We start from the raw sequence: 27,493 nt of genomic DNA, 5'->3' as shown, positions 1-27,493 counted from the left end.
GGTGGCTGTTGATTGTGTACTTCAGGTTCGCTCCTTCTGTAGATGTAACTCTATGGTTGTAGTCTGTACTCTGTTCTGTTGTTTTCGTTTTTCTGTTGTCACTTAAGTTTTCGTTGCCGGCCGTGTCATGTGCTTCTTGCAGTGTCACGTCCTTCTTACAGTGTCGCGTCCTTCTTGCAGTGTCGCGTCCTTCTTGCAGTGTCACGTCCTTCTTGCAGTGTCGCGTTCTTCTTGCAGTGTCACGTCCTTCTTGCAGTGTCACGTCCTTCTTGCAGTGTCGCGTTCTTCTTGCAGTGTCGCGTCCTTCTTGCAGTGTCACGTCCTTCTTGCAGTGTCGCGTTCTTCTTGCAGTGTCACGTCCTTCTTGCAGTGTCACGTCCTTCTTGCAGTGTCGCGTCCTTCTTGCAGTGTCGCGTCCTTCTTGCAGTGTCACGTCCTTCTTGCAGTGTCGCGTTCTTCTTGCAGTGTCACGTCCTTCTTGCAGTGTCACGTCCTTCTTTCAGTGTCGTGTCCTTTTGGCAGTTTCACGTCCTTCTTGCAGTGTCACGTCCTTCTTGCAGTGTCGTGTCCTTTTAGCAGTGTCGCATATGCACTCTCAGTCGCATCTTGAGGGTTCTACTTCTAGTAAAGATACACAGCAGAAAATGTCGCGTCATCCCCTGCTAGTGCTTATTCCTTAATGAGTTAATCAAATGAGCTTTTCTCGCTGGAACTTGAAATATTTCGTTTTTCTATGGCTCACTAGTCTGCATTGCACAGTGTATCTGTTTTTTACCCGTAGGTGATATTTGTCGCAACCCATGTCTCAACCATACATCATATTGTCGCATCTAGAGATCAGGTCATGATTAGGTCTGTAATTAGGAAACACAGAGAACGTCCCCTATTTTCCGGCTGATGCACTCATCGTGTGACCTCACTCTCTAGCCCCTCTCCCTCGCCCCCTCACATTGTCTAATCGATTATCCGCTGTAACTTGGAGTGTAGGTCTGGTATTTGATGTCGTTTTCACTGTTTCGTGTGTACTGAAATTTTTGTGAGTTAGGTTCGTTTTCTTACTTGATGTTGGTTCTGTTTTTACTTTTCCTAATTTAACTTATTATAACTTTGTTATAATTCAGCTTATCTCACCCCTCTCAGTAATTTGCTACTGCATGCAGCACGCTTATTATGACTTTAGCCTTTAAAGCTTTAAGTCATCACTTGACGGTGAGTGTACGTCTCAAAAAGTTCCTCCCCTGACGTTTTAACCCATATATTAACCCTTAAATGGTTCCTAAGTTTGTTTGAAACGTCAAGGATAGAAGACGATTTACACAAGTATTTTGAAAGCTCCTGCTAATAAAATCCTTTCGTATCACTGATATGTTTTAAATATCCCCCTCCAGGTCAAGGATAGAATTTCCTTCGAGACAGTCAGACAGTGGTTTAACGTAACGAAATTTCTTGAAACAGAAGAAATATGCTAGGTCGTTCGTTGTCACGTATACTTGGTATGGTGACTGCTTATTCGGTAAAAAAGTTCGCTTGTAGGCCCCTCCCACCTCTACTCCCTCCCTCATCATTAGGAATCTTCTAGAACTAGAAGTTCGAATTTGCACCCCCTCACGATTTGAATTGTTTTACCGCGCGTGTACTGTGCTTTAACCAGCCAGTTACAGCTGAGGTTACGAGATCCTGGCCATGAGCTTACCCTTTTATTGAGTTTGTAACCGGATAGCTGACCATATGGTGTACTAACTCCAGGCTCTCCGAGTGGGGCTCTCTCTCGTTTTGATTCGGAGTGTTGTTACAGTGGCTACACTCCTTGAGCCTCCCGGAGTGTCTCTCTCTCCGGTTCCAATTGTTTGTTTCTACACTCTACACTCCGCTGACGTTCGATCTATAAGAGTGTTTGTTACAGTTATTACTCCGCTGACAATCTCATCCAGTCTCTACTTCATTAATCATTCTTGAGTCTTTATTAGTTCACGTTCACTGTGTATGACTAGTTCAGTGTTCAGTGTGTATGACTAGTTCAGTGAACATTCTTTATGTTTATAAATAGTATATAGTGGTCAGTGGTCTGCTATACTGTTATTCCACCCGATAGCATGCAGGACTCTTAAATACTAAATAGAGTCCTCTATTATCGGAGTTTAGCTCCAGGTTATTAGCTAATAGACCGGCTCTGTAGAGTGTACCTCAAATATCATGTGGTCTAGTTCCCTGCTGCAGTCTGTTATCTCAATTTTGTCTCTCGTAACATTCTCTATTTGAGGGTCTGTACTGTATAATCCTCTTTTTCCACCAAAATTCGAACCATCTCAGTCTGTGAATCTGTGGAATTAAGAATGCATCATTACCGAAATATTCATAAAAGTTAAGGAGTATACCTAACTGTTGATACACGAGTTTACCAATGTTGGTATAACGTCAAAATTACAGCTCCCAATTCTACATCCTTCATACCTGCCTCCAGTAACTTATATCAACATAGAAGTCACGTGACTCATCATATACACTGTATGTGTGTGAGTCACGTGAGAGGTCTCCTTCTTCTCTTGGTAGCTAGACGTGTAACCTCATTACAGGTCCCTGTGTATCATTAGATCATTGTCTAATCCTTTGTGTGTGTTATAGTATATACCTTTCCGTTGCTGCCTGATACCTACACTGCTGTGTTTTATACATCATACCTGTTGGTAATGGCCGCTAGACTGCCCCTCATTCTGCCCCTCGTTGTACAAAACCACCCCTCTTTGTACTTTAGTGTACGTTATATTGCCACCTTTTGTTGTGTTAGCTGTGATTAACAGTACCTCTTTATTGTCATGATTAAACTCATTATCATTGAGACCTCGTCGTGTGTGTACATGCAACTCCTTAATTTACCATTCATCTGTACAGTTGATCTTGTAGACCAACGACTATTTGAGTGTTACATGAGATACAGTGCGTGTTAGATGTAGATCACATTTAAGTGTTTGATAGTTAAACTCTAATAGTCTACATTGTAGCGTGTTGGCTACATCATAGTGGCTAGTGTGGAAGACTACATTACAGTGTAGGAGCCGTATTAAGATCGTGTGCTTGTTGAATGAACTCCGCACGGCCGTTCTCAACTTTTAAATTCTCCACATGTGATGTACTCAAGGCTTTTAATCTCACTTAGCTAGTCAGTACATTCGTTGTTGATGAGTGTTGTTGTACGCCGCTAAACGCCACTTACTTTCACTGTCTACAAGTTAAGTCTAGGATCATTAGTCTTCAGTTTAATACCTAGATTCTTTAGTCTGGTACCCGGCAAAGATCCAACCCTAGTTATTTACTTGCTTTATCTAGTTTTAGAACCTGTTCCACTTAACTAGTTGTATCAAGTTGAAAAATACATGACATACTTTGTAAATCCTGTTTAACATATCCTATAAGCTGACATGTTCCAATTTTCACTATGACATTGATGAAATCACGCGACTTTCCACAGAACTTGGAAAATCACAACTCTGACGATTTTTTTTCTGTCTGCTGCAACAAAACACCTCTAGCTTATCATTGTTCAGAGTTTTCAGTTATTATTACTCTAACTAAAATCGGATAATTATACTTTCCTCATGAGGTAAAATCTGATAATTGCTTACAAACAGCAGCGACCTAGAGATTGTAAGAAAACACGGTCTCACAGTGTTTGGCATTGGGAAACGTCACTGAAAACTGAAACCTTATTTACCGTCCTCAAATAATTACCGCAATAATAAACATAGCAACTTGTCATATGTTCCTTCTAAAACACTGTCATTATGATTACAGTTACATACTTTCTAGATTTTCCGATAACATTCGACTAAAGTTTATCTCCGGTACAGCGTTCAAAGTATTGTCCATTACTCGTTATGATCTAATTTTACCCGGTATCTAGGCGGCACCATTAATACGGCTCAATAAATACCGTATCAAGTAACAGCACCATCTCCACTCTCTCCGGGCTACCGTGTTGTATTTACACTTGTTCCGATGCCCCTTTGCGTTTTCGTTGTGTTTGAATTGATTGTTGGTTTCGGTGATTGTACGCCGCGTGATTGAAACTGTTTTGGTCTTAACCGGCTTGTGATTGTTTGATTGTTCCCATTGTTCCTTTCTGAACATTTTACGGAAAGTTTATACCCTATTTTTAGTGATGACGTTATTATACGTACAAATTAAGTTGATCTTCACTAATTCTATTTTCCGTGTGCGTTCCTGCTTTTGTATCTTTGTCCCGTCAGGCCTCGATGGTATGGATTTTCTTGAAACATTTTGCACCTTCTCACCCTTTGATATTTATCATTAGTTCTGAGAACGTTTAGTTCGCAATGTTTTGATACCTTGTTATCTGGTCAATAAGTTGACCACTCACTAGAAAAACCCTCTAAGTCACCAGGTGACTTACAAATTACTTAAACACTAATCCCCTACTTCAATAGGATGACTAACAAGTTAGTCCTATACGGGCTACTGCTGCTGCAGTTGACCGCTTTAGTGTTCGGTAAGTGAGTTTGTAACATTTGTTTGGAATGATTTTAGTAGTCATTAAATTCTTAATTTGCACGTTCTTTCAACTATAAGTCTTGCATTGAATGACAGCTTGTCTTTTATTTAAATCAATAAACCATTTACCCTTCTAAACGTACCTTTTACCTAACGCATGGCATGTTGATTTGTTTAAATGTTTAGGATAATCTGAATGTTTGTGCATGATGATTACAAGATAACATGTGCTTGTAGGAGAGTTGTTTGGGAGAAGGAGGAGTCCTGGTAGTAGGAGGAGATCAGGAGATCGACCTAACACTAACATCAAATATGGGGTATCTAATACAAGTTAGTATCAGCAGCCTGTTCTTATCTCATGTCCATTTACTGCACTTTGTAGTCAGTTTTTCTAGTTTTGTGCTTAACTTAAGGCAGTTTTGTGGGTTAAGTTTTAGAAATAAGAGAACTTGTCCTTGAAATCAGTTTTTATTGTCTGGTCCTTGCATTTGAAGACTAGGTTAAGTTAGGATCTCAAATCCATTAGTTATTGTGGTTAACTTTATGGTTAACTCTCGTCTGTTTGCCAGCTCCCTACTTTCCTGATGATCCTGGATTTCTTCAACCGAACAACTCTACTGAACAGGTTACAAACGTGCTTAATTGTTAACAATCAGGATATTGTCTGCTCTCTTCTTGGCATGGTCTATTGAATACTGACATGATTATGAAATCAATAATAACATGATATTCTTGCAAGCATGTGCAACTAAAATCTTTATTATATAAATTTAAAAAACATCTTTTTATGTAACAGGATATCTTGTTTGAAAATATGGAAAGTTTGATAAAGAAACAAATTCTGCGCATGGATGTGTAGCGACATCATTGATCTACTATTTTGGGTTCCCAGTTGACCTTCATTCATTTAGGAGCCTCTATTTTTCCTGTTCCTCCTAGTCCCATTTTCTATTCCTCCAACTCCAGTCCACCTAATTTCTCCCTCTGCTCCACCTTTCTGTCCTTTGCTCCCTCTCCCTCTGGCTGTCCCTGCTCTCTTATATCCCCCTCCATTTTCGGCAATTCTCTTTGTTCGCTAGCTCCCTAACACCCTTTATCTATCCGTCAGATCCGCCTTTCTTTCTTCACCTCTCTCTCTTTCTCAATTTCTTTTTCGGTTCCCACTCCTGGTTTCTGTCCCCGTTCCCCTCCTTCTTTATTTATCTCTCAGATCACTCCTACAGAATCATCTCTCTCACTGACCCTCTAACCTCTACCACTCTCTACCTCTCTTTATATTCCTCTCTATTCTGCTCTGCTCTCTTTCCCCTGACTGTTCTAATACAAGTAAGTAGTATGTAATATAGTACCGCTGTATCACCTAAAAGTGAGGTACCAGTTTCGACAAGAGGGGGGGGGGGGGAGAGAGAGTGTGTGTGTGTGTGTGTGTGTATGTGTGTGTGTGTGCGTGTGTGTGTTTGTGTGGGTGTATGTGTGTGCGCATGTGTGTGTGTGTGTGTATATATATACTGTTACTTTTATGGCATGCCTTATTTTTTAGCTTGTTTTATTATTTACTTGAGTAAACAATTTAAAGTGCAACCGCTACACATACCTATGACTTTTTATGTTTATTTTCTGTAGTTTACTAATATTTCTGTTTTTTTGTCATATTTTTCTCGCAACTTTTTAGCTATAGCATTTTTTATCTTTTTTTATCGGGACAGTTACGACTAAAACACAAATATTGTTTTAGAATAAATTAAAAAGAATATTGAACAAAGTAAAATCGATACAATATATCACCACAAAATAAGCATTATTCAAGTCTAGCATGCAATATAGTTAATCAAAATTTCGTTTACTCACAATTTTTCAATAACTATCGCAAATAAGTGTCAATTACTCTAAATAAAGTTTAATAGGTAAACATTGATCCTATTCTTAATAAAAACAACATTCATTTAATACTTACAAATTTTTGTGTCCATAACTCAAAGTACTAATACCATCGTCTAAAATAAATTTTTTATCGTCAAAACCAGAAAGTCCTCGTTTTTGTACTACAACACTAAAAATCTTGTTTCCAAAAACGCGAATTGTTTGTGACTTTGTCATCGTTGTTGACTGAGTATCTAATACGTTTCTGTAATCTTCATGTCGGATCCGTCTTTGAGCAGCTTTAGCTATCCCTTTGGCTGTGACAGAATGTCCAATGAAACAAGATGAAGTGCATTCATGTTGTTCACTGCACCTGGTTACAAGCTTCTTTGTCATGACAGAGTACATTTTAGGCTTCAGAGCAATAACCTCACTAATTATTTCAGTCGGTTTCTCGTCTGAAAACTTCCCAGGCACTTTTTTGTTGGTGGGGTCATTAAATCTCGACAGTGGGGTATTCTCAACGTAACCTGATAGATCCATAAGTTCACGTATACTGTATAGATCTTCGTACCCATTCTCTGCAAACACACCATAAATGAAGCTATCCGTGTCACTTAGGATGAGTTTTATTCTTTCACCATATTTCGGCTTTAGGACGTCATACCAGAACTCTCCCATGATATGTTTGGCATTTTCCAAAACGATAAATCCGCAAGCAATGGGTTTGTTTAGTACTAAGTTCCGCTTCACAGACTGTACAACAGTAGTTTGCTCATCCAGCATGTGAAATCCAATAAACTGCGGCTTAGAAGTGAGGCGCTTTGCAGATCTTTCATCTTTTACAATGTCAACATTAGTACGATTTCTCAGACTCTCGATAAACTTACCATAAATTGAATTGTTAGCAAGTTTAAAGAAGTCTTTTTCAAAATCGGACTTGGCATTTCGTCTTTTTACCGAGTTAAATTTAATGTATGGAGTGACAAAGTCTGTTTGATCCGCTGCCATAACTCGGTGAATCTTTTCAAGAATCAACCCTTTGCTCAAACATAATTGGAGTGTCTTGAGGGAGCATACAAAATGCTTCTTATCTTTTAAATCGGGAACCAGTTTACGAGAAGACTTGAATTTTTCGTTGTGCATCTCCAAAAACTTTTTATTGTAGGGTGATAACTGATGCTCATAAATCATTTTGCTTTCCACAGCAAGAGGGAAGTCATTGTGGTGATCGTGCAGATGTTTTGGATAATGTAGGTCAACTTCCAAAATATAACAGGTGTCACCTTCGGGATCTAAATCACCAATATTCAACGATCTTATTTCATTCTTACTAAGCCAACGGAAATTCTTACAGGGAAGCTTGAATGACATAGACTTTCCATACAGATTATTCGCATCGACATAGTGAATGAAAGATGTTGGTTTACTGCAATCGTAGTCATCCAAATATGGGTTGTTAGCTTTGAATTGACGATGATTGACAGTGGTAACTCCGCCCCGGAGATTTTTCTCTATAAATGTATACATATCGATATCAGTCATGTACTCAATATTGACTTTTGTCATCTTTAGCATAGCATCCCATGAAAATCCTGGCAAACTCATGTAATGACAGCAGTCAAGGCCGTAGTAATCCAGGCAAAGTTTCCGGAAGTTTTCAAACACATCACATAATAGAAGAGCATCAGATTTTACGTACAGCTCCATGTAATCCAACAATGTTTGACAGTTCATGGTTTTGAAGACATTTTGAGCCCTTGAGTAGTCAGAGTCAGAGATATCCTCATCTCTAAGTTTACTGTAAAATGCCTGCTTTGGAGGAAGATTCTTCTCGGAGAAAACTGAGTAAGATGATGCATAGTCATAAAAATACACACCCTTTTCTGACAAAAGCTCATAGTTTTCCGGGAACTCACGTTTCAGTCTCTTGAAGTTTTCAAGACCAGACTTTTTCATGTTAGCAGTTAACTTTTCCAACGAGGTGGAAAGAAAAGCAAAGCTGTCCAAGAAGGTAAATTTATCTGTAAACACTGCTTTAAACTTCTCTAGTGTCTCAGGAACCACATTTAACTTGTCGACCCTTTTTGTCAAATCCAGCAAGAAAAGGTTTAGATCGTATCCTTTTAAATTGTGTGCGAATGCTGGGACCCTTTTGCTTCTATTGAAGTAGTTGATATTACAAGTATTGCACGCAGCACCTCTAAAGTTATTCTTTTTTTTGAGATGGTCATGATCTCGAACTGGATAATTCGTTCTCGACTCCCAGTTCAGTCTTCTTTTGCAAATATGACAAATTTTAGCACTTTTAAACTTTATTTCATCTTCTGCTGTCATGTCTATTGGGTACTGATTCTTTTCATAGCACTTCATCATATCATCATGGATCTTAGTTAGCTGTGAGATAAACTCTTCAGTCACTTTATTAGGATCTTCATCGCTGAAAGTGACAACTTTGGAGTCATATTCTGAAAACTCTGACACAGTAACAATACAAAAGCTACAGGGCACATGCTTTTGATACTTTTCCGTATAGCTAGAAGAGCCTTTTTTGCTGCAAGAACTGTAAGGTACTGTTAAACATTCAAAGTCAAAGTACACAGTAAATAGTTTCTTGTCTTGCTTGTGAAATGCCTTGAATTCAATGACTCCTGGGTCGGGCATCTTTACTAACTGATTGATCCCTTGCTTGCAGTTCTGGTAGTGTTTGTTATGGTTCTGCAGAGATACAAATCCATGCATACATTTTCGACAGTAAAACATCGTGTTATGATATCTAGAACGATGTCGCATGAATGCATTTAAGTTTTTTATCAGTAGGTAATGGGCACACCCATCATTTTCCAGATAAAGTAGATCAATTTGCGTTCCGACACCACTGCCATGTTTTAGAGGCAAGACTTCTTCACTGTCAACGCACCACTGGAAGACAGAAATTGACAACTTGTTTAACTTCTCAACTTTTGATATATCTTTTATTCTGACTGGAAATTGGACAGAGGCCATATCTATCTTACTGGCGTAAGGTAGATATTTTGTATGTCTATCTGGGTTTTGACCATTAACTGGATACATCTTTGCCAAAATGCAATAAAGGAAGCATTTGGTGTCGGGGGATGCTATGTTTAGGATAGATCTCATTTTCTTTAGCTTCTTTGGAATAGACACTTTTCCGGATGCAAAGAGTGGTGAGTACTTTGCTATCTCAACATGAGCACATAGTAGCTCATCGAATATCCAGCCACTTCCACACCGTTGATAAGTTTCAATTCCGTGTCTAATGTAGCTTTTTGCACGCGATAGAAGATCTGCAATATTATCTGCAAGTAGCAAGGGTTCACATATGGATCTAAATACCTTCTCTGAGTAGTCCCGATCGTCAAGTACATGCTTTTGGAATGAAAGAGTGATAACTAGTTGCACTTTTATAGGATTCTTTTGTACAAATGGAGTTATCTTATTTCCAGCTGCAATGCACGAGTCTGACAGAATTTGATCGTAGTCTGAACTTTTCTCTACATCAAGCTTATATGACCTGAAATATCCTGCAATTGAGGTGCATTCTTCTTCGCTATTTAGATGTTCATGAACACCAGAGTGACGGTTGCACAAGGATTCGTCAATATCAGAGCTACACAAAAGCTCATGTCTCGCCAACTTGTCAGAGCGAAAAAACTTCTTGCAATTCCTGCAGGGCTTCTCAGGATTATGAGTCGGGATATGCCGTTTCAGGTTGTCAGATCTCATTCTCTTTGAGCAGATAGGACATTCCAAAATTGGGTTTTTGTTGCGATTTTTATCAGCTGTCCTTGCCCCAGGTCCCCTTTTCATGATTTCTTTTCCGTAGCACAAAGATGTGTTGCAGAGCACAAAAAATCAAACGTAACTGAAACAGCAGTTTGAGAAATGAGCTAAAAGTCCACTGGTTCTCCTTTTATAGCCGTTTTCAGAGGAAACACACAATTTGGTGCTTTCCTGTAAAACTTGATGTGTGTCTTGAACTTGTAGCAGAGCACAAAAAATCAAACGTAACTGAAACAGCAGTTTGAGAAATGAGCTAAAAGTCCACCGGTTCTCCTTTTATAGCCGTTTTTCAGAGGTAACACAAAATTTGACGTTTGCCTGGAGAACTTGTTGTATGTCTTTAACTTGTAGCAGAGCACAAAAAATCAAACGTAACTGAAACAGCAGTTTGAGAAATGAGCTTTAAGTCCACTGGTTCTCCTTTTATAGCCGTTTTCAGAGGAAACACACAATTTGGTGCTTTCCTGTAAAACTTGATGTGTGTCTTGAACTTGTAGCAGAGCACAAAAAATCAAACGTAACTGAAACAGCAGTTTGAGAAATGAGCTAAAAGTCCCCTGGTTCTCCTTTTAAGCTTTATAGCCGTTTTTTCAGAGGTAACACAAAATTTGATGTTTGCCTGGAGAACTTGTTGTGTGTCTTTAACTTGTAGCAGAGCACAAAAAATCAAACGTAACTGAAACAGCAGTTTGAGAAATGAGCTTTAAGTCCACTGGTTCTCCTTTTATAGCCGTTTTCAGAGGAAACACAAAATTTGATGCTTTCCTGTAAAACTTGATGTGTGTCTTGAACTTGTAGCAGAGCACAAAAAATCAAACGTAACTGAAACAGCAGTTTGAGAAATGAGCTAAAAGTCCCCTGGTTCTCCTTTTAAGCTTTATAGCCGTTTTTCAGAGGTAACACAAAATTTGACGTTTGCCTGGAGAACTTGTTGTATGTCTTTAACTTGTAGCAGAGCACAAAAAATCAAACGTAACTGAAACAGCAGTTTGAGAAATGAGCTTTAAGTCCACTGGTTCTCCTTTTATAGCCGTTTTCAGAGGAAACACACAATTTGGTGCTTTCCTGTAAAACTTGATGTGTGTCTTGAACTTGTAGCAGAGCACAAAAAATCAAACGTAACTGAAACAGCAGTTTGAGAAATGAGCTAAAAGTCCACTGGTTCTCCTTTTATAGCCGTTTTTTCAGAGGTAACACAAAATTTGATGTTTGCCTGGAGAACTTGTTGTGTGTCTTTAACTTGTACCAAAGCACAAAAAATCAAACGTAACTGAAAAAGTAGTTTGAGAAATGAGCTATAAGTCCACTGGTTCTCCTTTTATAGGCAAATGAACATGTTGTAGTGCAAGTAAAAACACGAGTTGGACACAACTGTAACGCTATAAACTATCATAAAGTAGACAATAGTGATGGTTTATATCGATATTAAACGCATTATAATATCAAAATTCGTTATTTTTCTTAACCTAATCGGCGTCTCTTTTAAATCAGTAGCTTTAGGTAGTCGGATAACTAGATTTTTCAAGTACTTGAGTTATTTTCCTGCTACTTTTGATCATTCAAAAAGATAAAATTTAAGAAAAAGCTGCCCGGACGAGCTCAGTGTACATGCTTTGTTAGTTATTACAGCGTGGTTACTATGTTCATATATATTGGAACAGTGCATATAATCGAAAGTATGCATCCAGACATGTGTATGTGTTCGACCAGAGTTCGTTTCAAAGTCTACAGCTCTCACATAACTCAGTTTAGTGGGCATTCCCACAATTATTTGAGATGGAAATGAGTGGAGAGAATGCTCTCCTGATTCCGTATTTTCTCGGGAGCCAACCCCGAACAGTGATATAGCTGACTCATGGTACTGGAGATAGGCTAAGATCTCTCTAACCGAACCGTCAGCATCAGCCATATCACAGAAATTTTTGTGTGTTTTTGAGTTTTGTAAGAGCTGCAGACCCTGGATTCGAACCTGGGACCCTCAGATATTTTTATTCATTTCAAGCTTTCAAGGTGGAAATTAGTGCTCTGAGCTAATTCCAGGCCATCCCAGTTAGAATTCATGTGTACTTATAGACTGAAATAACGACACAATGAGCAATGTTTGTCTAATGACTGGCCCTCAGCAAGGCTCGAACACTCTACCTCGAGGCTAATTAGTAGAGTGATCACAGCTGCACGCCACGGGAGGGCCGTATGAACTAAATAACATTGCTTTATATACGCCATGTATAGCTTCCATCTTTGTGAGGCACTACGTATGTTGCATACAAATATATACAACAGTTATTGTCATAAGCTTTTAAGCACACCTGTTCATATTATATAAGGGAGTAAGTGCTGGGGGAGCATTGTGTACATCTAATTACAACATGTTTATATGTTGACTGATGGAAAAGCCCTTATTTGTAACACAGGAGTATCATGTGGGTGCTATGTTGTAACACACGTTTATCGTCAAAAAAATTATTTCGAGATGGCAATCAATACTCAAAACCAAAGAGTTTTTTGTTGTTGTCGTGAGCGTGTTAATTTTGTATGTGCTAGCTAAATTTAACTAGAGTGTACAGTTTAGGACAACACCTGGTTGATATGGTAACGTAATGAGAAAGCACTTTTCAGGACGGTTACTCAGTAGTACCAAGATTGTACCGTCATTGTAAAGTAAAGTTACGGCAACAGCTGTGTTTGTACTTGACAGATATTTACTTAATTTAAGAACCAAATAAAACTAAAGTGAATTGATAAAAATGTAACTTTCTTAAAAGAAATACGTGTCAACAAAATGTAGAAGCTGATAAATATATAGTGTACTCGATCACGTATTACACTGACTGTTTGATATGAAATGTAATTTATAGAGAGTACTTACAGGACGGTTACTTTACAGCCTCAAGAACAATATGTCATTGTATAATAGCCATAGACCTAGTACAGAATAGTCACGGTAGCAGCTGTGCAATGTATTTGACTCAAATCTCTTGTCAGAGCTGGTCTAGATATTTTATATTTTCTACAATTATATCAGAAGATCTCAACAAATTGAACAGTGTGCGAGGAATTTTTAAATATAATAACCAATGAAAGATGGTGTTAATTCTTACCTCAATTAGTGGACCGTCCCTTTACATTAGAACTCAGTGTTTGTCTTTGTTAAATATCTTGATTAGGTATAATTACGAACAGGTGTGTGTTTTACTGGACAGTCTCTATCTTCTTCATATCTTGAGGTCTTAGCTTTAGGTAAGTGACAACTGGATCAAAGTTAATTCCTACCCTCCATCCCTACCCTACCCCCCTCCAGGGGAGGGAGGGTAGGAAAGAGGGAGGGAGGGTAGGAATTAACTTTGATCCAGTTGTCGCTTACCTAAAGCTAAGACCTCAAGATATGAAGAAGATAGAGACTGTCCAGTAAAACACTCACCTGTTCGTAATTATACCTAATCAAGATATTTAACAAAGACAAACACTGAGTTCTAATGTAAAGGGACGGTCCACTAATTGAGATAAGAATTAACACCATCTTTCATTGATTATTATATTTAAAAATTCCTCGCACACTGTTCAATTTGTTGAGATCTTCTGATATAATTGTAGAAAATATAAAATATCTAGACCAGCTCTGACAAGAGATTTGAGTCAAATACATTGCACAGCTGCTATCGTGACTATTCTGTACTAGGTCTATGGCTATTATACAATGACATATTGTTCTTGAGGCTGTAAAGTAACCGTCCTGTAAGTACTCTCTATAAATTACATTTCATATCAAACAGTCAGTGTAATACGTGATCGAGTACACTATATATTTATCAGCTTCTACATTTTGTTGACACGTATTTCTTTTAAGAAAGTTACATTTTTATCAATTCACTTTAGTTTTATTTGGTTCTTAAATTAAGTAAATATCTGTCAAGTACAAACACAGCTGTTGCCGTAACTTTACTTTACAATGACGGTACAATCTTGGTACTACTGAGTAACCGTCCTGAAAAGTGCTTTCTCATTACGTTACCATATCAACCAGGTGTTGTCCTAAACTGTACACTCTAGTTAAATTTAGCTAGCACATACAAAATTAACACGCTCACGACAACAACAAAAAACTCTTTGGTTTTGAGTATTGATTGCCATCTCGAAATAATTTTTTTGACGATAAACGTGTGTTACAACATAGCACCCACATGATACTCCTGTGTTACAAATAAGGGCTTTTCCATCAGTCAACATATAAACATGTTGTAATTAGATGTACACAATGCTCCCCCAGCACTTACTCCCTTATATAATATGAACAGGTGTGCTTAAAAGCTTATGACAATAACTGTTGTATATATTTGTATGCAACATACGTAGTGCCTCACAAAGATGGAAGCTATACATGGCGTATATAAAGCAATGTTATTTAGTTCATACGGCCCTCCCGTGGCGTGCAGCTGTGATCACTCTACTGATTAGCCTCGAGGTAGAGTGTTCGAGCCTTGCTGAGGGCCAGTCATTAGACAAACATTGCTCATTGTGTCGTTATTTCACTCTATAAGTACACATGAATTCTAACTGGGATGGCCTGGAATTAGCTCAGAGCACTAATTTCCACCTTGAAAGCTTGAAATGAATAAAAATATCTGAGGGTCCCAGGTTCGAATCCAGGGTCTGCAGCTCTTACAAAACTCAAAAACACACAAAAATTTCTGTGATATGGCTGATGCTGACGGTTCGGTTAGAGAGATCTTAGCCTATCTCCAGTACCATGAGTCAGCTATATCACTGTTCGGGGTTGGCTCCCGAGAAAATACGGAATCAGGAGAGCATTCTCTCCACTCATTTCCATCTCAAATAATTGTGGGAATGCCCACTAAACTGAGTTATGTGAGAGCTGTAGACTTTGAAACGAACTCTGGTCGAACACATACACATGTCTGGATGCATACTTTCGATTATATGCACTGTTCCAATATATATGAACATAGTAACCACGCTGTAATAACTAACAAAGCATGTACACTGAGCTCGTCCGGGCAGCTTTTTCTTAAATTTTATCTTTTTGAATGATCAAAAGTAGCAGGAAAATAACTCAAGTACTTGAAAAATCTAGTTATCCGACTACCTTAAGCTACTGATTTAAAAGAGACGCCGATTAGGTTAAGAAAAATAACGAATTTTGATATTACAATGCGTTTAATATCGATATAATCCATCACTATTGTCTACTTTATGATAGTTTATAGCGTTACAGTTGTGTCCAACTCGTGTTTTTACTTGCACTACAACATGTTCATTTGCCTATAAAAGGAGAACCAGTGGACTTATAGCTCATTTCTCAAACTACTTTTTCAGTTACGTTTGATTTTTTGTGCTTTGGTACAAGTTAAAGACACACAACAAGTTCTCCAGGCAAACATCAAATTTTGTGTTACCTCTGAAAAAACGGCTATAAAAGGAGAACCAGTGGACTTAATTAGCTCATTTCTCAAACTGCTGTTTCAGTTACGTTTGATTTTTTGTGCTCTGCTACAAGTTCAAGACACACATCAAGTTTTACAGGAAAGCACCAAATTGTGTGTTTCCTCTGAAAACGGCTATAAAAGGAGAACCAGTGGACTTAAAGCTCATTTCTCAAACTGCTGTTTCAGTTACGTTTGATTTTTTGTGCTCTGCTACAAGTTAAAGACATACAACAAGTTCTCCAGGCAAACGTCAAATTTTGTGTTACCTCTGAAAAACGGCTATAAAAGGAGAACCGGTGGACTTTTAGCTCATTTCTCAAACTGCTGTTTCAGTTACGTTTGATTTTTTGTGCTCTGCTACAAGTTCAAGACACACATCAAGTTTTACAGGAAAGCACCAAATTTTGTGTTTCCTCTGAAAACGGCTATAAAAGGAGAACCAGTGGACTTAAAGCTCATTTCTCAAACTGCTGTTTCAGTTACGTTTGATTTTTTGTGCTCTGCTACAAGTTAAAGACACACAACAAGTTCTCCAGGCAAACATCAAATTTTGTGTTACCTCTGAAAAAACGGCTATAAAAGGAGAACTCGGGGACTTTTAGCTCATTTCTCAAACTGCTGTTTCAGTTACGTTTGATTTTTTGTGCTCTGCTACAAGTTCAAGACACACATCAAGTTTTACAGGAAAGCACCAAATTGTGTGTTTCCTCTGAAAACGGCTATAAAAGGAGAACCAGTGGACTTAAAGCTCATTTCTCAAACTGCTGTTTCAGTTACGTTTGATTTTTTGTGCTCTGCTACAAGTTAAAGACATACAACAAGTTCTCCAGGCAAACGTCAAATTTTGTGTTACCTCTGAAAAACGGCTATAAAAGGAGAACCGGTGGACTTTTAGCTCATTTCTCAAACTGCTGTTTCAGTTACGTTTGATTTTTTGTGCTCTGCTACAAGTTCAAGACACACATCAAGTTTTACAGGAAAGCACCAAATTGTGTGTTTCCTCTGAAAACGGCTATAAAAGGAGAACCAGTGGACTTTTAGCTCATTTCTCAAACTGCTGTTTCAGTTACGTTTGATTTTTTGTGCTCTGCAACACATCTTTGTGCTACGGAAAAGAAATCATGAAAAGGGGACCTGGGGCAAGGACAGCTGATAAAAATCGCAACAAAAACCCAATTTTGGAATGTCCTATCTGCTCAAAGAGAATGAGATCTGACAACCTGAAACGGCATATCCCGACTCATAATCCTGAGAAGCCCTGCAGGAATTGCAAGAAGTTTTTTCGCTCTGACAAGTTGGCGAGACATGAGCTTTTGTGTAGCTCTGATATTGACGAATCCTTGTGCAACCGTCACTCTGGTGTTCATGAACATCTAAATAGCGAAGAAGAATGCACCTCAATTGCAGGATATTTCAGGTCATATAAGCTTGATGTAGAGAAAAGTTCAGACTACGATCAAATTCTGTCAGACTCGTGCATTGCAGCTGGAAATAAGATAACTCCATTTGTACAAAAGAATCCTATAAAAGTGCAACTAGTTATCACTCTTTCATTCCAAAAGCATGTACTTGACGATCGGGACTACTCAGAGAAGGTATTTAGATCCATATGTGAACCCTTGCTACTTGCAGATAATATTGCAGATCTTCTATCGCGTGCAAAAAGCTACATTAGACACGGAATTGAAACTTATCAACGGTGTGGAAGTGGCTGGATATTCGATGAGCTACTATGTGCTCATGTTGAGATAGCAAAGTACTCACCACTCTTTGCATCCGGAAAAGTGTCTATTCCAAAGAAGCTAAAGAAAATGAGATCTATCCTAAACATAGCATCCCCCGACACCAAATGCTTCCTTTATTGCATTTTGGCAAAGATGTATCCAGTTAATGGTCAAAACCCAGATAGACATACAAAATATCTACCTTACGCCAGTAAGATAGATATGGCCTCTGTCCAATTTCCAGTCAGAATAAAAGATATATCAAAAGTTGAGAAGTTAAACAAGTTGTCAATTTCTGTCTTCCAGTGGTGCGTTGACAGTGAAGAAGTCTTGCCTCTAAAACATGGCAGTGGTGTCGGAACGCAAATTGATCTACTTTATCTGGAAAATGATGGGTGTGCCCATTACCTACTGATAAAAAACTTAAATGCATTCATGCGACATCGTTCTAGATATCATAACACGATGTTTTACTGTCGAAAATGTATGCATGGATTTGTATCTCTGCAGAACCATAACAAACACTACCAGAACTGCAAGCAAGGGATCAATCAGTTAGTAAAGATGCCCGACCCAGGAGTCATTGAATTCAAGGCATTTCACAAGAAAGACAAGAAACTATTTACTGTGTACTTTGACTTTGAATGTTTAACAGTACCTTACAGTTCTTGCAGCAAAAAAGGCTCTTCTAGCTATACGGAAAAGTATCAAAAGCATGTGCCCTGTAGCTTTTGTATTGTTACTGTGTCAGAGTTTTCAGAATATGACTCCAAAGTTGTCACTTTCAGCGATGAAGATCCTAATAAAGTGACTGAAGAGTTTATCTCACAGCTAACTAAGATCCATGATGATATGATGAAGTGCTATGAAAAGAATCAGTACCCAATAGACATGACAGCAGAAGATGAAATAAAGTTTAAAAGTGCTAAAATTTGTCATATTTGCAAAAGAAGACTGAACTGGGAGTCGAGAACGAATTATCCAGTTCGAGATCATGACCATCTCAAAAAAAAGAATAACTTTAGAGGTGCTGCGTGCAATACTTGTAATATCAACTACTTCAATAGAAGCAAAAGGGTCCCAGCATTCGCACACAATTTAAAAGGATACGATCTAAACCTTTTCTTGCTGGATTTGACAAAAAGGGTCGACAAGTTAAATGTGGTTCCTGAGACACTAGAGAAGTTTAAAGCAGTGTTTACAGATAAATTTACCTTCTTGGACAGCTTTGCTTTTCTTTCCACCTCGTTGGAAAAGTTAACTGCTAACATGAAAAAGTCTGGTCTTGAAAACTTCAAGAGACTGAAACGTGAGTTCCCGGAAAACTATGAGCTTTTGTCAGAAAAGGGTGTGTATTTTTATGACTATGCATCATCTTACTCAGTTTTCTCCGAGAAGAATCTTCCTCCAAAGCAGGCATTTTACAGTAAACTTAGAGATGAGGATATCTCTGACTCTGACTACTCAAGGGCTCAAAATGTCTTCAAAACCATGAACTGTCAAACATTGTTGGATTACATGGAGCTGTACGTAAAATCTGATGCTCTTCTATTATGTGATGTGTTTGAAAACTTCCGGAAACTTTGCCTGGATTACTACGGCCTTGACTGCTGTCATTACATGAGTTTGCCAGGATTTTCATGGGATGCTATGCTAAAGATGACAAAAGTCAATATTGAGTACATGACTGATATCGATATGTATACATTTATAGAGAAAAATCTCCGGGGCGGAGTTACCACTGTCAATCATCGTCAATTCAAAGCTAACAACCCATATTTGGATGACTACGATTGCAGTAAACCAACATCTTTCATTCACTATGTCGATGCGAATAATCTGTATGGAAAGTCTATGTCATTCAAGCTTCCCTGTAAGAATTTCCGTTGGCTTAGTAAGAATGAAATAAGATCGTTGAATATTGGTGATTTAGATCCCGAAGGTGACACCTGTTATATTTTGGAAGTTGACCTACATTATCCAAAACATCTGCACGATCACCACAATGACTTCCCTCTTGCTGTGGAAAGCAAAATGATTTATGAGCATCAGTTATCACCCTACAATAAAAAGTTTTTGGAGATGCACAACGAAAAATTCAAGTCTTCTCGTAAACTGGTTCCCGATTTAAAAGATAAGAAGCATTTTGTATGCTCCCTCAAGACACTCCAATTATGTTTGAGCAAAGGGTTGATTCTTGAAAAGATTCACCGAGTTATGGCAGCGGATCAAACAGACTTTGTCACTCCATACATTAAATTTAACTCGGTAAAAAGACGAAATGCCAAGTCCGATTTTGAAAAAGACTTCTTTAAACTTGCTAACAATTCAATTTATGGTAAGTTTATCGAGAGTCTGAGAAATCGTACTAATGTTGACATTGTAAAAGATGAAAGATCTGCAAAGCGCCTCACTTCTAAGCCGCAGTTTATTGGATTTCACATGCTGGATGAGCAAACTACTGTTGTACAGTCTGTGAAGCGGAACTTAGTACTAAACAAACCCATTGCTTGCGGATTTATCGTTTTGGAAAATGCCAAACATATCATGGGAGAGTTCTGGTATGACGTCCTAAAGCCGAAATATGGTGAAAGAATAAAACTCATCCTAAGTGACACGGATAGCTTCATTTATGGTGTGTTTGCAGAGAATGGGTACGAAGATCTATACAGTATACGTGAACTTATGGATCTATCAGGTTACGTTGAGAATACCCCACTGTCGAGATTTAATGACCCCACCAACAAAAAAGTGCCTGGGAAGTTTTCAGACGAGAAACCGACTGAAATAATTAGTGAGGTTATTGCTCTGAAGCCTAAAATGTACTCTGTCATGACAAAGAAGCTTGTAACCAGGTGCAGTGAACAACATGAATGCACTTCATCTTGTTTCATTGGACATTCTGTCACAGCCAAAGGGATAGCTAAAGCTGCTCAAAGACGGATCCGACATGAAGATTACAGAAACGTATTAGATACTCAGTCAACAACGATGACAAAGTCACAAACAATTCGCGTTTTTGGAAACAAGATTTTTAGTGTTGTAGTACAAAAACGAGGACTTTCTGGTTTTGACGATAAAAAATTTATTTTAGACGATGGTATTAGTACTTTGAGTTATGGACACAAAAATTTGTAAGTATTAAATGAATGTTGTTTTTATTAAGAATAGGATCAATGTTTACCTATTAAACTTTATTTAGAGTAATTGACACTTATTTGCGATAGTTATTGAAAAATTGTGAGTAAACGAAATTTTGATTAACTATATTGCATGCTAGACTTGAATAATGCTTATTTTGTGGTGATATATTGTATCGATTTTACTTTGTTCAATATTCTTTTTAATTTATTCTAAAACAATATTTGTGTTTTAGTCGTAACTGTCCCGATAAAAAAAGATAAAAAATGCTATAGCTAAAAAGTTGCGAGAAAAATATGACAAAAAAACAGAAATATTAGTAAACTACAGAAAATAAACATAAAAAGTCATAGGTATGTGTAGCGGTTGCACTTTAAATTGTTTACTCAAGTAAATAATAAAACAAGCTAAAAAATAAGGCATGCCATAAAAGTAACAGTATATATATACACACACACACACATGCGCACACACATACACCCACACAAACACACACACGCACACACACACACATACACACACACACACACACACACTCTCTCTCCCCCCCCCCCCCTCTTGTCGAAACTGGTACCTCACTTTTAGGTGATACAGCGGTACTATATTACATACTACTCAAGTAGTATATGATGCATTTTTCAATAGCCATTTTGGGAAAAAGTGGGGCACACATAATGAAAGTAAGCATATTACGTAATGTTACCGGCGGCGTCCTTGTAACTTGTGTGATATCATGTTCCATGTGGAAGCTATATTGGATGTAACTTGATTATTATGTCATGTTCATTGCTCACAGTACTTTTGTGATCTTATCGTGTCTCGATCTTACCAGATTAGAGCGGGCCACAGTTAAGTTATAATGTGCCATTATTAATGACGGGTATTATTATTAATGACGGGGATTATTATTAATAATGGGTATTATTAATAATGACGGGTATTATTAATAATGACGGGTATTATTAATAATGACGGGTATTATTATCAATGACGGGTATTATTATTAAGACGGGTATCATTATTAATGACGGGTATTATTATTATTAATGACGGTATCATTATTATTAATAATGACGGGTATTATTATTAATGACGGGTATTATTATTAATGACGGGTATTATTATTAATGACGGTATTATTAATAATGACGGGTATTATTATCAATGACGGGTATTATTATTAAGACGGGTATTATTATTAATGACGAATATTATTATTAATGACGGATATTATTATTAATGACGGGTATTATTATTAATGACAGGTATTATTATTAATGAATGGTATTATTATTATTAATGACGGGTATTATTATTATTAATGACGGGTATTATTATTAATGACGGTATTGTTAATAATGACGGTATTGTTAATAATGACGGTATTGTTAATAATGACGGGTATTTTTATAAATGACGGGTATTATTATTATTAATGACGGTATCATTATTATTAATAATGACGGGTATTATTATTAATGACGGGTATCATTATTAATGACGGTATTGTTAATAATGACGGGTATTGTTAATAATGACGGGTATTATTGTTAATGACGGGTATTATTGTTAATAATGACGGGTATTATTGTTAATGACGGGTATTATTATTTTTAGTGACGGGTATTATTATTATTATTATTTGTGACTTGTACAATAATACCCGCCATTAATAATAATAATACCCGTCATTAACAATAATACCCGTCATTATTAACAATACCCGTCATTATTAACAATACCGTCATTAATAATGATACCCGTCATTAATAATAATACCCGTCATTATTAATAATAATGATACCGTCATTAATAATAATAATACCCGTCATTTATAAAAATACCCGTCATTATTAACAATACCGTCATTATTAACAATACCGTCATTATTAACAATACCGTCATTAATAATAATACCCGTCATTAATAATAATAATACCCGTCATTAATAATAATAATACCTGTCATTAATAATAATACCCGTCATTAATAATAATATCCGTCATTAATAATAATATTCGTCATTAATAATAATACCCGTCTTAATAATAATACCCGTCATTGATAATAATACCCGTCATTATTAATAATACCGTCATTAATAATAATACCCGTCATAAATAATAATAATACCCGTCATTAATAATAATACCCGTCATTAATAATAATACCCGTCATTATTAATAATAATGATACCGTCATTAATAATAATAATACCCGTCATTAATAATGATACCCGTCTTAATAATAATACCCGTCATTGATAATAATACCCGTCATTATTAATAATACCCGTCATTATTAATAATACCCGTCATTATTAATAATACCCATTATTAATAATAATCCCCGTCATTAATAATAATACCCGTCATTAATAATGGCACATTATAACTTAACTGTGGCCCGCTCTAATCTGGTAAGATCGAGACACGATAAGATCACAAAAGTACTGTGAGCAATGAACATGACATAATAATCAAGTTACATCCAATATAGCTTCCACATGGAACATGATATCACACAAGTTACAAGGACGCCGCCGGTAACATTACGTAATATGCTTACTTTCATTATGTGTGCCCCACTTTTTCCCAAAATGGCTATTGAAAAATGCATCATATACTACTAATACATGTCGGTCAACTGGCTACTATAAAAAATCGCCTAGAAAATCAGAAATATTTGCCTTGTAACAGTAACCCCCGGCCATTGACCCGTGTTTGTTGCTTGTAGGTGAGTTGTTTGGTAGAAGAAGGAATCCTGGGAGCAGACGAAGAGCCGGGACCAGGAACAGCTACACTCCCAATTACTCTGTCTCCCATACAAGTCTGTAGTCTGTATAGTATAGTCTATACTCTGTAATACAAGTCTGTAGTCTTTCCAGTGATAGCAATGGCTAGCACTGTAACTCAGTACTGTAACACTAGTACTGTACCAGTAGTACTGTAACACTTAACACACCCATCTCGTAATTTTAGTAAACTAATATTTGATTAGAATCAAGTCAGACTTAAATGTCCTCCTTTGAATCATACAGAAAGGATGGTGTTTTATGACAGCGACTGGGAAATTTTTCATTAATGACAAGGAAATTTGTCGTAATATTACTGTAACCAGGGTGTAGTCAACTGCAGCCGAAGTTTGCTACATCTTCGTGTCTGGTTACAGTTAGAGAAATATATCACAAACTTTCAGCGAGTACATACTTAGATATTATGCTGTTTTTTACTGTGGTTATTTCCTTGTCATGTTTAATGAATTGAATTGGGTCCCATTGATTTCCAAAGGTAATGACAGAAATGGTATCGATACCATATCAATTATAGTTGACCATCGGTGACAATAGCGGAATTTAATGGCACCTACGGCAATGATTCTGATTGTGAACAGTAAGGACCTCTAGGATGATGCAACTCAATTGGGAAGGAGACACTACAAACAACCCTTCTGCGTGATAAAGATTCCAAAGTGCCGAGTACACATTCCGCAGCAGAACTGAATGATACCGGTAATGTGAAGCTTTACAAAGATCACCAGCCTTTGACACCTCAACCGAACAACTCTTTTACCAATTTTCTATACAAATATAATTAGTCAGGTGATGTTGTTTTTTGGAGCCCTCTTCAATGATTCGCTGTCTTGGCTCTTCTGAGCTTGCTGTTGTAGGAACTTCTCAATCCATACAAGCATGTGCAACAAATCTTTGTGTTACTTTTAAATAATACCTCTAGTAATGGGTCGCACGATGCACAGAAAAGTATGCATTGGTTTGTAAGACCCTCCGAATGTCCTCGTTATTACTTCTCCTACTAACAATATTAATTCCTTCTTCACCCTTTTTATAACTCAGAACCTTTTTTCCCCATTCTTGATTGACTCATAATTCTTAGGTTCTCCCTAACCATCCAGCCATCCGTTTTATATCCCTGCTATATTTCCCACTGTCATGATTATTCCCCTGCCCCTTCTTTAACCCTTGCCCCCTACCCCAAACAGTTCCAGAGCATGAAATCTTCCTTGTTGGACAACTGACCATTAGAAATTACCATTTTTTCCTAAAAATAACCCAACTTTGACCGTTCATGCTCGTTCGTAGGTTCTCAGATCTCACCAGGAAGCAGAAGAAGGGCAGGAATCAGAAACAAGTACACTCCATCCTACCGAGTCTCCATGACAAGTCTGTATATTAGTCTTAAGAGTGGTGGTGTGCATCTGTTCTAGCAGTCAATGTATCGACTCCTAGAAGACCATGCAATGACACTGATTCTTTGAGAGATGACCTGATAGTTTTTATAGTGGTTTTGGTTAATTTCCCTGTGATTTATGAAACGTTTCCCAGTCGCTGTCTATATTTCATTATTGGGGTCATTTGAATTCAGATTCAAGGGCAAGTAACCCTAGTAAGGGATATGGTATTAAAACTATAGTTTTACCGGTACTAAGACATTGTACCAAGAGAGTTAAAGAAGTTAGCTGAAGGAGTTACCTTACAGTATAAAATAGTTGATCAAAATTTAGCCTAGTATAACTTAGTTTAAACCATCGGTCTCATTAATCTATTCTAAAACCTGTTTGTCCCATTTTAAACGTATCATTTACATAATTAGGTTCAGTTTTAACAAATATAAGCCATGCAATTGAATCTAATTGAATACAATAAGGGATCTTGTGTTCAGTATTTCTGGTAACTTTTTATCACACTCTAATAAAATATTGTTACCCGAGTCTGATTAGAAATAACCAAACATTTGAACACAAGATCACATGATCAACACATCTAACCCAACATTTCTCACAGTCTGGTACGTGGTTATCGGAGTTGCTGTAGCGTTTGTACTGGCCCTGATTGCATCCATTGTGTATTACTGTGTCGTGGTGAGGAAGAGGAACAGGGATAAGAGGGAAGCGGAGAAGTACAAGCCCATGGGAGGAGGTTACAAGTCCAAGGCTGATCAGGACAGGGAGATGGAGGTAGGAATCTTTGGGGCCGAGTCTTTTATTTTTATTTACGTTATCATTTTTTACCAAACGGATGGCTAAAATGACAACCGACCCACTTAACTTTACAGTATTTACGTCATAACCGTTAAGTTGTCTAAATACCATATGGTAAACGCTTTGCGCTGCCGAAAAGAATATTTTATGCATAAAGCGCGAGAGGTTTAGCGTTTTAGTTTTTACGTCATACATTTGTGAAATTACTTCTATGAAATTGTCGTTACACAATTGCAGTCCAACTATTATCACTGTGAACTTTAACAGCACTCTGTATAAAGCTATCTTCTTCGACAAGGAATATATTGAAAATTCGAACACTACTCCCTTCACTACATTATTCTCTTTTCAGGAATATCTGGCGCACGTACGACCAACAAAGAGTATGGGACCTAGCTACGACCAGTTTATAGCCCGAGAACCAGCTTCAACTTGATATCGTTAGTATATCGAACATCCAGAGAGGAAAGAGGACTTGAGGATGGGTCAGATACTGTTTCGGAGATCGGGGCTTGAGTTGGCGATGTATTGGATTGTTTTTATATCAGATATCTTTTGTTTTTATCAAGAGTAATCCACTGAAGGGTCGGGATTGAAGCATTACGCTTCAATTTTGGTCCAATGGTAACGATTCATTATGGTTTCATCAGAGTTACTAAAAGATCTCCGGCATATTGGGCAGGAACATCGCAGATGGACACGAATGCTGGATCGTTCATGTTTCAGATTGTATCAAACCGGTTCATCCATTTTGGGGTTATCAATATTATCCCGCTCAATTAAGATACCTCTCGAGTAAATATATTAAAGTTAGTATGTTTACCTCTTTAACCCAAACGTCTACAGAACTTTTATTTTTTGTCTCTACCAGCTGGTTTTTAATAACTAATATGATAATTGTATGGTACATCCATTATAGCTGATATCTGGTAGAAGAACACGTTAATAAGATCTTGTTGTTTTCTGAGGAGGGCTTATTATATGTCTATTTATAGTGAAAATGTGTATACTTAAAGTATAGTATAAAAATACATGAGCACACTTCCAAATTTTTACTAAGAAGGCATCACATCAAAGTCACAGCTCTGCACTCACAAAAACGGACAAGTCATCCCTCGCCATCCCCTCAGTGTTCGGGTTAGAATCACGATTAGCTCGAGGGATGACATGAACACGAAGGCGCATATGTGTGCCGCAGCTGATGAATAAAACATATATCAAGGGTAGCACATTGTAGGCCGGAATCCTAATTTCCATCACAGTAAGGGTTATAGGTGTTCAGGAAAGAGCAAGGATCTAAGTGTTAGCTTGTACTAACGACCCCTTATAGGCTTTGAATTCAGGGGCGAACTACTACCATGTGAGATTTATGCCGAGGGATGGTGAGTCCTACCCGCGTGCACTCCGTCCGTTCTTACCCATCTCGACTTGTCGTGTTTTTATTCGCTTAGCTTGATAAGGCACGCCATTAAAGTGGACTTATTAAGAACTGGCATATTATGAGATCATCAATTTTCATAGCTAAAATTTCTGTTATCTCCGATGCAAATTCTAAATCTGCTTACTTAAGATGTTGACGCGATCGGAAAATCTGACCAAATTTCTTAATTATTTGATATGATTTAATTTTCTAAGTTAACATTTTTATCAGATTTAGGCGGTAGAAAATCACTCTCACTCGCAGAACTAGATATTTCATTTAAATTTCACCAATTATAAAAGTTTATGTTTAATGAGTGTTAAACTTAAAGTCAAAGAATTGATAAGCACCGTTAAAAATACTGCATGTGTATCCTCGCAATCGTTAACAGTGATATTCATCTATTTATTTCCATACATTTTAGTCTACTATTCGCATTAATTATATATTAAAAATATGAAATATCCGGATTTGGTTATCTAGTTAGAGTTAGTGATAGTCCTACACGGTCATGATTTTTGCTTATATTTTCATCTAATAGTAATACCGCTACTGAAATACTATCTTGTTACAAATGAAGAAGATTTGTTTTATTT

The 27,493-nt window shown here is 37.4% G+C and overlaps 1 protein-coding gene across 1 annotated transcript; it reads left to right on the top strand.

Annotated features, from left to right (window-relative positions):
* The first annotated feature begins 4,443 nt into the window (after positions 1-4,443).
* Positions 4,444-27,493, top strand: LOC134818396 (uncharacterized). The gene is made up of 4 exons (XM_063827921.1): positions 4,444-4,504; positions 24,579-24,659; positions 25,281-25,453; positions 25,830-27,493. The coding sequence occupies exons 1-4, from the start codon at positions 4,444-4,446 to the stop codon at positions 25,911-25,913; spliced, it is 399 nt and encodes a 132-aa protein (XP_063683991.1). The 3' UTR covers positions 25,914-27,493.

The sequence above is a fragment of the Bolinopsis microptera genome, chromosome 7 (genome assembly GCF_026151205.1).
Source record: "Bolinopsis microptera isolate Bmic1 chromosome 7, MBARI_Bmic_1.0, whole genome shotgun sequence".
NCBI classification, from domain to species: domain Eukaryota; kingdom Metazoa; phylum Ctenophora; class Tentaculata; order Lobata; family Bolinopsidae; genus Bolinopsis; species Bolinopsis microptera.
The sequence above is the reverse complement of the archived record's forward strand: the minus strand, read 5'-3'. Positions and strand labels throughout refer to the sequence as shown.